The sequence below is a fragment of the Mandrillus leucophaeus genome, unplaced genomic scaffold, assembly GCF_000951045.1.
Source record: "Mandrillus leucophaeus isolate KB7577 unplaced genomic scaffold, Mleu.le_1.0 Scaffold183, whole genome shotgun sequence".
In the NCBI taxonomy this organism is placed as follows: Eukaryota; Metazoa; Chordata; class Mammalia; order Primates; family Cercopithecidae; genus Mandrillus; species Mandrillus leucophaeus.
Window position 1 is genome coordinate 4,086,988 of NW_012101843.1, and position 10,450 is coordinate 4,097,437.

The 10,450-nt window shown below is 53.3% G+C and overlaps 1 protein-coding gene across 3 annotated transcripts in view; it reads left to right on the forward strand.

Moving 5' to 3' along the window:
• Positions 1–843: 843 nt before the first annotated feature.
• The window catches only part of DUSP4 (dual specificity phosphatase 4), a 14,618-nt gene continuing 5,011 nt past the window's right edge, over positions 844–10,450 (forward strand). Inside the window, exons 1-2 of one of the 3 annotated variants that reach the window (XM_011977741.1) lie at positions 911–1,078; positions 1,322–1,771. In XM_011977741.1, coding sequence (XP_011833131.1) covers positions 1,339–1,771 — 433 coding nt within the window. In that variant the 5' untranslated portion in view covers positions 911–1,078; positions 1,322–1,338. Of the gene's footprint in view, positions 1,772–6,244; positions 6,306–10,450 lie in introns of those variants that run through there. The other 2 variants (XM_011977739.1, XM_011977742.1) reach the window with 2 other exon arrangements.

A 10,450-nucleotide genomic window follows, 5' to 3' on the forward strand; every position in this document is an offset into this window, starting at 1 on the left:
TTTTAGGAAGCGTGGACAGAAGTGTAGACGGCTCTCCTCCCTTGGAACACCATTCCGGCAATTAATGCCTCCCTTTGGGTCGTAAAGCAACAAACCCCACACCTCACTCGGATCCTGGGCTTCGGGCGGGAGGACTTTCTCTTTCATCTTCCAAGCAGGGGGTTGCCCACGTTCCTGAGGAAGCTATAAAACTGATTTAATGGCTTTGGATGAAAATCGATCACGCTAATACAAACTACGTCTCAGGAATCGCATTTTCAGAAAGGACTGGCCGTGTCGAAAGCGCATGGGGAGTCTGGGGCTAGGAGGTGCCAGGCCCCGCCGGGTGGGCAGCGGCGCTCTGGTCCCCTCTCCACTTGGGTACCCGGGAGAGACCTGCGGGGCTGTCACGCTGGGAAGCGCGAAGGTGCAAAGAGATGAAAGCTCAAACCCGAGCCCCGGCCTCCTCAGCCGGCTATATTCCTTTGACGCCGCCCGCCTAGCGGCGGGGTGTAGCGGCGGCACAGGTGCCGGTGTCGGGTTGGAGGCGCGGCGCAGCCTGGGCCAGCGGGCAGACAGCGAAAGGCGCCGCGCGCTCCATTCACAAAGTCCGGGCGCTGCCTGCAGCTCGCGGCGGGTCGGAGGCCGCCTCCCTCTTCCTCTCGGCCTCGGTTTTATGAATGGGCCTGGCGGCGAGCACCCGGCGCCCTGTTTACTCCGCTCTTTGTGACGTCGAGTTCCCGTGACCAGGAGCCAGCGGCAGCGCTCCATTCAAGCTCCGGGGAGGGGGTGGGAGGAGGGGCCCGGAGGGGGCGGGGAGTCAGCGCGGGGGGCGGGGGAGGGCGCCGAGCCCGGAATGGAACGGGGCGGGGCCTGGCGGGGTAGTACCTAGCGCCCCCTCCCCCGGGAGCGCCGAGGAGCATTAATAAATCTCTAAGCCTAGGAGGAAACTCTGGCTGGGGTAGTGCGCGGCGCGCCGGGGGAGCGTGGGGAGCGGCAGCGCCTGCGCCGGTGGCGACAGGAGCCGCGCGACCGGCAAAAATACACGGGAGGCAGCCGCCGAAGAGAGTCCGCGGTCCTCTCCCGTAAACACACTCTCCTCCACCGCCGCCTTCCCCTCCGCGCTGCGCGCCGCCCGGCTGGGCACCCGAGGCCGCTCCAACTGCTATGTGACCGCGAGGCTGCGGGAGGCAGGGGACAGGGGAGAAGAGGCTCGCCCGCGGGAGCCCCTGAGGACCAAGTTTGCGGCCACTTCTGCGGGCGTCCCTTCTTAGCTCTCGCCCGCTTCTTCCTGCAGCCTAGGCGGCCCGGGTGCCCTTCTCTTCCTCGCGCGCCCAGCCGCCTCGGTTCCCGGCGACCATGGTGACGATGGAGGAGCTGCGGGAGATGGACTGCAGCGTGCTCAAAAGGCTGATGAACCGGGACGAGAACGGCGGCGGCGCGGGCGGCAGCGGCAGCCACGGCGCCCTGGGGCTGCCGAGCGGCGGCAAGTGCCTGCTGTTGGACTGCAGACCGTTCCTGGCGCACAGCGCGGGCTACATCCGAGGCTCGGTCAACGTGCGCTGCAACACCATCGTGCGGCGGCGAGCTAAGGGCTCCGTGAGCCTGGAGCAGATTCTGCCCGCGGAGGAGGAGGTGCGTGCCCGCTTGCGCTCCGGCCTCTACTCGGCGGTCATCGTCTACGACGAGCGCAGCCCGCGCGCCGAGAGCCTCCGTGAGGACAGCACCGTGTCGCTGGTGGTGCAGGCACTGCGCCGTAACGCCGAGCGCACTGACATCTGCCTGCTCAAAGGTAAACGCGGGCTCCGGGCGCTAGCTGGAGGGGAAATGGAGGGGGTCTTGGCGGCCTGCACCTTATTGGCACAGGAAGGAGTCCCCGGCGTGATTCGTAGTTGCGGGGATCCCCGCGCGCCCTTTTGTGTGTTGGTGTGTACGGGTTTGCGAGGTTTCTGTGCAAGTGAGAGCTTCAAGTCCTCAGTGACAGTGCGGACGGGTTCCCCCGCTCACCTGCAATTCCGCACCGTCCTAGCGAGGCCCGGTTTATTGAGACTTAACGGTCCTGGCCTCGAGGATGAAGCGGCGACTCTGCGCGGCCCATCTTGAGTCCCGGGAACAGTTCCCAAGTACCACGGGGCGCGTGGGGACAAGATAGGCCTGTTGGTTTGGCTTGCCAGGGCCCTGCACTGAGCCGGACCTGGAGAATCAGAGAGGTGGGGAAAAGGGTGAAGAGGGGTGGGCGCCGAGGTACAATTGGCCCTGCCAGTTTCACTGAAAACAAGACCCTGGCAATGCAGAAAGGAGATTGGGTTGCACACACTGTGTAGAGCGATCTGTATCTGCGTTCCCGCTGCCCAACTCCAAGCTCAGCTTGGAAGGTGGCCAATTCCCGTCCCGGGCTAGATCCAGGCTCTGGGAGCAGGAGGCTGGAGGACTGGGTATCTGAGGGACGCCGGGCGGAACCGGTCCTCTATCTCCTGCAAATCCGGGCAGCGGAGAATGACCACCTTTTGTTCAGCCCGGATTTTCGACTATCTGATGGCGGCGCGTGCCGGATTTTAGCGAGCCCTGGCGAAACTCTTGGCGGCGGGGCTGTCTTGTCACATTTGTAGTCAGACATCCCGGAAAAATCGCGTGCCGTCCGAGTCCCTGGAGGGATCGGGGGCCCGCCACACCTGCAGGGCCGGGTGGGTCCGCGGCCCTCGGGCTAGGGAGCGGGCAGGGCGCTTGGGGTCCGGGCGCTCCCTGCCGCGCTGCGCCCCCCGCCTACCGCCGCCGCATTCCGCGCATTCTTTCGTGCGGGTCGGGTCTGCGCTTCCGAGCCCGGGAGGCATTTCGGACCCCCCCACACCCCATCAAAGAGCCGCTCCTCCCCCTGCAGGCGCCTTCGCCGCCTCCCTCTTTTCCTTTCCTTTCCTTTCCGCTCCTCTTCCGACCTGTCCACCAGGGAGGAAGGGAGCTGGAGGGGGGCGGAAACCTCTCCCCTCCCAAAAACACAACAAAATTGCTCGGTGCTGAGGAGCCGGGTTCGCCCCTGCCGAACAGCGGGGGGCTTTGTTCTCTGCAGTTGTTTCCTGCCCATTTGACCTGTCAGCTGCTGGGGAAACGCTGCTGTTGACCTTTGGTTGAACTGCTAAGGCGATTTTGCTGATTTTTCTTTCTTTTTCCGCGGGGGCCGTCTTTTGCTCCTCCAATTGAGCCCAGTCCCCCTCCCTTCTCCCCAAAGCGCTCCAAGAGAAAGTGCCAGGAAGGGGCTTGTCCCGGAAGGCCTGACCGCTGAGCGGGGCCAGGTCCTGATTAGGCCACCAGGGTGGGCGTCCGCGCCATTGTTTGAGCTTGTCGGCGCTGGTGGGAGAGATGAGGGCAATTCCTCTGGGACGCAAGTCCCCTGGAGTGGCCGGGGCTGGCCGGGATGTTCCCCGCACGGCGCTGCCCTCGAGTCCCCCCGATGGAGAGCGCGGGCGCGCCTTCCTTTGCTGGCCTCCAAACCCGGGACCCGCAAGAACACAGGAGGGCTGGGGCTGAGCTCCAGCCCCACGTGGAGTCTGGGTTTGTTTTGTTGTGTTTTGGTTTCCTTCCTGGAAGAAATCCCGAGGAGACCGCCCTAGAGCGGCATCTCCGGGACCTCGTCCCTTGGGCTTCCGGGGTTGCAGCCACTTAGGCCCCGCTCCCGGGGAAAAAGGGATTATTTTTTAAGGTTTATTCCCAGGGCGCGCGGCATTTCCCTGTCCCTCGTGAATCCCGTTGAGAGTCCACCTCCCCAACCTCCTCCGTTTACTCAGCCAAACCGATTCGAAGCCCTGGAGACTCTGGGCGAGGCTAGTGACTGGGTGGGATAGGCCTCTTGGTAAAATGACAGCCCTCCGGTGTGTGGTGAGGTGCCTGGCCAACGGAAGAGAAGTATTTTAAAGGGCTGTTTCCTCCTGGAGCCTGCACTGCCTCTCGTAGTCGGCCCCGATGCGGGCAGGGAGGATCATCTTCGGCATCGCCAGGTGGACATCCTTGCAGATGGAGGTGTGCAGGCCTGGGCCACAGATCAGCTTCGGTCTCTTCTGGAATAACCCCTCCTCCCCTGCCCCCTGTAACCAGAAGTTCAGCTTCTACTTCACAAGCAAAGGGAGCCTGCCCTTGGAAATAAGCACTTAAAATTGAGAGGTGGGGGAAATCTCCCAGCTTGCTCTGTAGTGGTGATGAATATCTTTGAGGTTAATTGGGCCCTATTCGGTTTAGCTTAGCTGATTTTGACATATGTGTTCAGCAGAGGCCATCTTTAACCCAGTTCCTCTTCCTTGCCCTCTAATGGAAAGCATCCCTAGAGAGGTCAGAAGGAAAAAGTCAGTATCTGCTCCCACAGCTCTGCGGGTAGGGGCTGGGGAAGGAAATCAAGGTGTCTCCCAGGTCTCCAGATACACCTCCCTTCCGTGCCTGGAAGCCAGTGCAGTGGATCAAATGTGGTTTCCCGGGAGGGGGCTCTGGGGCAGAGACCTAAAGAGGAATTTTGAGAAGCAAAGGAAGAAAAAGCTCCTTAGATTATCTCTAGTAAATGCCTTAATTGATGAAGGGTTGGAGAATTTGTTTCCTACTGGAGTTGTTCATTTTATTTTCCAGTGAGGGAATTTATGTATGTCTCATTTCATGTGTGCCTGTGCATGTCTGTAGAGCAGGACAGGAAGCCAGTGGAAGGCCTGAGGGTTGGTGTCTGCCATTCTTGGAGGGGTTAGGGGAAGCAGTAAAAGCAACAGAATATTTTCAGAAGTGATAGTAGCATTCCCAGCCAAAGCTAGCTAATTGTCTTAATTAATTGTATTTTAAAATTCAGTTTTTCTATTTCTGCCACGTTGAGGGGTTACTTCACGTTGAATTGGTTACTCCACGCAGGTGGCAGGAGGTAAACTTTGCTTAATATCAATAAAGTACAGCCTAGCCTTAACATTTCCTCGATTACCCGACTTTTGCTAAAAGCAATAACGAAAAATCTAATGTTTTCTATCTTTGCTAGTAAAGGATTTCCAGTGGGGTAACTTTTTAAAAACTCATTTAAAATCCTGTAAGGCATTTTTAGGGTCAGTTTGGAAATTTTAGTTTTTCAGATTTTATCACAATACACTTCTTGAAATCCCTTTCTCTCTCATTCATAAATCCTTGGATTAGAGTTTGAGACTCCCCTGGTCATTAGAGAAAGACAAAAAGAGCTTTTGCTTGCCTTGTTCTTTGCCTTTAATAACTCCAAATAACAAAACAGTCTGTTATGCAAAAAGATTTCAGGTATAAAAACATTGCCTTCCTTTCCACCTACCCAAAACTTCCCTCAGCCTTTGTCAGTTCTTATTTAAAAGCTGTCCAGAAGCTGTCTGAGAAATGGGGAAGATCATCTAGATATTTCAGTTTCTCCTTCCACTCACCCTATAGTACCCGATAGCCTCCAATAGCCCAGGGCCTGACCATACAGTCCCTGATATTACCCTTTCTGTAGAAAACAGTCACTAAGACCAATGATGAATGTGGGGGAAGAGGGGCACACTTAACAGCTCTGGAAACTCTGGTGACATTTTTCCATTTTTTCTCTCTCTACCCCCACCATTGCTATCTCTGTCTTCAGTTCCCCAGGAGGGCAATGGCATCAAACAGCACAGCTCTGGGGGATGTCAATATTGCATACCTTTTCTACCTAAAGGGAAAGTGACTAGCTTTTCTGCTTCCAAATATAATAGCCTTTCTGATTGCAAATACGGTAGCTTTTCTGCCTGCAAATGTAATACAATGCCCATGACAGCCAAGGATTGGAAGTATAAGTGCTAGGCCTTACAGGTAATTTTTAACCCAGATTGTAATTCGTTAAATAATTACAATGAAGCAAACTGACTACTTTGGGCGTCATTTACACTGGATGTCTCCAACTAACAAAAGTAACTAAAGACAGATGTAGGTGAAAATTGAAAGTGAAATTTGACCCTTTAGACCATCACAACTTCCTTGGGCTTATCCTAGGTGCTTATAGGAGAGGTGGGCTCCACCCACAAAAATGAGCTGCTCAGAAAAAGGAGGGAGAGAGAAAAGGTGGCCACTTTACTGAACCAAGAAATTACTTGAAAAAAAATCAGAACATCTGAAACCAGATAGCTGATTTCCTTACCGGGAGGCAGTTCCCAGCTAACAAAGAGGAAGCACAACGGGAAGAAAAGTTCACTCCAAAGGAAGGCAGTTTGCTGAATATAGCAGATCGCCCAGGAGGACTGGGAGAGACTGCAAACCAGTTCGAGCCCCCAGCATGGCGTTAAGTGTCAGCCAGCTGGCAGGAAGGTCCAGGTGTCTGTGTTCAGAGTCTCAAGGTGAGAAGTTCACTTAGTTGGATTTTAAATACAGCTCAACATTTACATCGGTGCTTACTAAGTCAACACTCACCTAAAGTAGAGTTCCCAAAGGCAAATGGCCTTCAAGCAACCCCAGACTTTCTTGCAGGAGCATGACTTTTCTGGCAAGAGCAAGGCCATGAGCCCTGCCTGGGATCTCGCATTATTCTGAGTGTTGGGGGCGTAATGGGGGAAAAGTGGCAGCCACGTTAAGATCCATGATCAAGGCCGGGCGTCGTGGCTCACACCTGCAATCCTAGCAGTTTGAGAGACGAAGGCAGGCAGATCACTTAAGGCCAGGGCAATGTGGCAAACTTGGTCTCTACAAAAAAATATAAAAATTAGCCGGGCGAGGTGGCATGTTTCTGTATTCTCAGCTACTCAGGAGGCTGAAGCAAGGAGATTGCTTGAGCCCAGGGAAGTAAAGGCTACAGTGAGCCATGATCGTGCCACTGCACTGCAGCCTGGGTGATTGAGTGACAGTGACAGACCCTGTCTGGGGGAAAAAAAAGATCCATGACCATAGTCACCACCAAAGGACAGTCTTCCCCATCACAAATCGCATTAACAGTGCTATTATGGTGATATTATCAGCGCTACATCAATCTGCCCTTTTTAAAGTACTTTTACATACATTATCTCCTACTCCTGCAAGGGATGGGGGAATGCGGGGGAGAGCTTCTGATGAGGGGTCCTCATTTCCACTAAACTTTGAAAATTGCCTTCCTGTATGAGGATGTGAGGAGGAGGAGGCACGGCGGAGTTGAACTGTAGATGGAGTTATTCTTCAAGTAAGTCCGATGAAAATCATACTCTTTTTTTCTTCCAGACTTTAAAATTATAAAACAAAGGTGATAAAATGAGAGATTTAGGAATAGAAAATATATTCTTGAATAAGAACATGGGAAAAACAGGTTGAAATTAGTAAGAAACCTGTTATGGAATTACATTCAGTAGGACACAGACACGTTCAATACATTCATTTCATACCTTCAAAGGACATAGGAGAAACAGAATTCATTCATTCAGAATGGCACATCTGATAATGAAATTATTCAGAAGATAGAAATGCAGCATTTAGGCACCTGCTGCTTCAGAGCTGGCAAAACTGACCCGCAAGTAAGTAGATCCTGGATATTTAGAAGCACAGGATACTGGAACTTAAAGATCATTATAATAATAAATTCTTACATTTTGAGAGTGGGAAAAACCGGAGTTGAGGAGGGAACATACTTGTCCAAGTTCCACAACTCGAGTTGGACTTCACCTGGATCTGTCTCCACTTCTCCTTGCACACCTGCTAGGGGCACGGGATGGAGCCCTGCCCCTTTGTAGACAATGAAAATAAGCTTTCTCTTTCATGATTTTCTTGGGATAAAACTTGGTGGTCTAAATCTAGCTCTTGAAAGAGCTGTGACTGTGGTACTTGCATGGATTTGGGGATGGATAGGAGGGACTGAGGGGAAGTAGCCTTAGAATAATCTTTTTTTGACCCCGCCCACAGTAAGAAACGCATTTTAATTTATATCGTGACCCAGGAGAGGGATACATGCACATGTGAAAAAATGTTCCATGAAATGATATCCTCTTTAAGGGTAATACATCCTCCTAATTCCTATTCTATTGTATTCAGTTTTTAAAATGTGGGTCATGACTCTTTAATGACAGCCTGGATTAGGAAAGCAATGGATAGAAGCAGAGTTTGGTGAAATGCCAGCAGTGCCCTATTTGGATGAGTTCTGTCTTTGCATGAAAAGTCTGTCTTCACTTGAGGAAACCTGCAGGCACTGCCCCCTGGAGAAGGGCCCCCCAGAAAGGGATGGAAGGCAGAGGTGGCATAGATTGACACCCAGAGATGACTTACTGGGTCTTGGCCCTGTGGGAGGTGGACTTGAGCAGCTTCTTCCACCGATGGATAAATGCTAACTTGCATGCATCCTCCCGTGTCACCTTCACTGTGTCCTCAGGGCTCCACCAACCCAGAGCATATCGTTCTCACCCATGAGTGCTGGCCTGAGTGCAGCCCAGGGCCCACCAGAAGGAACTCCCTTTAGTGTAGCATCTTGTGACAACCAGCCACAGACCCCCAAAAGCTGGCGACCATTGCCAGGGACGAGAACCTTCCAGTGCTCCTGCCCCTTGAGCGAATTTGCTTCTTCACCTTGTTCCTTTTTGCTTGTTCTTTAAAACTCCCCCAGAGGAAACTGACTTTCCCGTAATCATTTTTCTGCTGCCTTCTAATGGTGCCTTTTCCAAAGAGTTGTGATCAGCCTGGGGGAGATGTCGAACGGCCCCCTCAGGCCAGATCTAGCCTGTTTCCCACATAATGGGTCACGTCAGCACTCCCTGCCTCCCACACCACTCCGTGGCCAGCAGCCGACTCCAGGTCCCTGAGAAGGGTTCTGCTGAGTGGCAGCAATGGCCATGCCTGGGAGAGAAGATGGAACCCTTCCTCTTTCTTCACTATGAAGTCTGGAGGTCTCCCGAAACCAGGAGACAGGTTTGTGGGAGAGCAGGCTGTCAAATGTGCAGTACCTTACCAGCATTACCCCATCCCCTGGTTCCTCTTTGGCCTTTGAGGATCTCTGCTGAGGGTACCCAAGGGCACCCCTCCATGTAGGCACCGGGAAGGGAAAACTTCCTAATCTGTCTCCCTGATGCAAGGCACAGAGCCTGGCTGTTGGAACCAGTCCTCAAAGGCCTCTGTGCAGGGGACTTTCATCACCTCTTACAGACAAGGAAGAGGCTCTGAGAGGTTCAGGAGGGCCGGGCTGCACAGCTGATAAATGCTCCGAGTGGGGTGCAACCTCATAGCAGAGCCTGTGCCCTTTTCGGAACTTCACTCCAGTGCCCTGTTCCATACCCTCAACAATGGGGACAACATCCTCTCAGCTGCTCTGGGCTCTTCCTGCTTCTCCAGCCCTGAAGGTCGCTCTGCTCTGTGACCATGGGGCCTGCCCTGGCACTCCTGGGCCACCCAACCATTCACTTTCAAGTGCAGGCGACAGCTTGTCTGTCTTGGTGGTGAGTTTTTGCAGGACACCACCTGTGTCTAACATGTCATTTAAAAATGTGTTCTAATAGCTCAGATTATGTAATAGACACAAAAGGATCATGTAGTTAGAATTTTTGCAAATCCTAGAGAAGTATATAGAGTAACAAGTGATGGCTTGGGATACAAGTGCTCAACTACTGTTAATGAACGGGTTTCCCTTCCACTTTCTCCGAAAGGGAGCATGGACCGAAGTTTCCCATCACTGAGGCCCCGGAGGGACTTCAGCTGCAGACAGATATTTCCTTCCTCTTTCCCCCATCCTCTAATTACTGCATTTTGGGCAGCAGTGATGGCAGCCGAATAAGGAAAGGGGTTTATGATGGGAGGGAGGAGGTGCTTCTGTGATGAGGTGGCTGCCGAGGCCACCAGCATGACCGAGGCTGGCGGTACCAGCTCTGCCAGCAGGTTTTCCATCCAGGGAGGCTGGTCACTGTGACTCAGCAGGAACAAGGGCCTGTGACCAGAGAGAGATCCATTTATATCCTGAGGGAGGGAGAGGAGGGGAATAGAGAAGCCTCCGGTCAGAGAGGAAAAAATGTACACCCTGTTTCTATAAGCCTTATGATGTGGTAGAGAACCGTTTCCTTCCTCTCAGTAGGAAGCAGTCTTTAGGGTTGGGATTTGGGGCAAGTGACTGACTCACCATCACATGTCTGCACATTGGAAAATTTCTATGAATGGCCCTAGGGCACAGAGGTCCTATGTCACTGTCACGAAGATCGCAAAGGTAGCGACATCCGGGACCATTGGCCAACTTGTCATTGGAGTCAGTTGAATGGGTCTGTTGGAATGGCGGTTCTCCAACGCACAGGCCCTACTGAATCAATCAAATCCATTTCTGGCCCTACCGAAACTGCAAAATAAAAATAAAAGCAGGGCCATACATTGATAGCACTGTGAATTGGAAGTTGGCCGCAAAAGGAAGTCCCAGAGATCACAAGAAAGCCAGAGATAGGGCTTGAAAGGTTGTCTTTTTGGAAGGCCTCCCTGTGGCCTCTCCCTGAATCCCACCCGCCTCCACCCCTCCTGAATAGGAGCACCCACCCTATCCCAGCTCAGCTGGCCATTT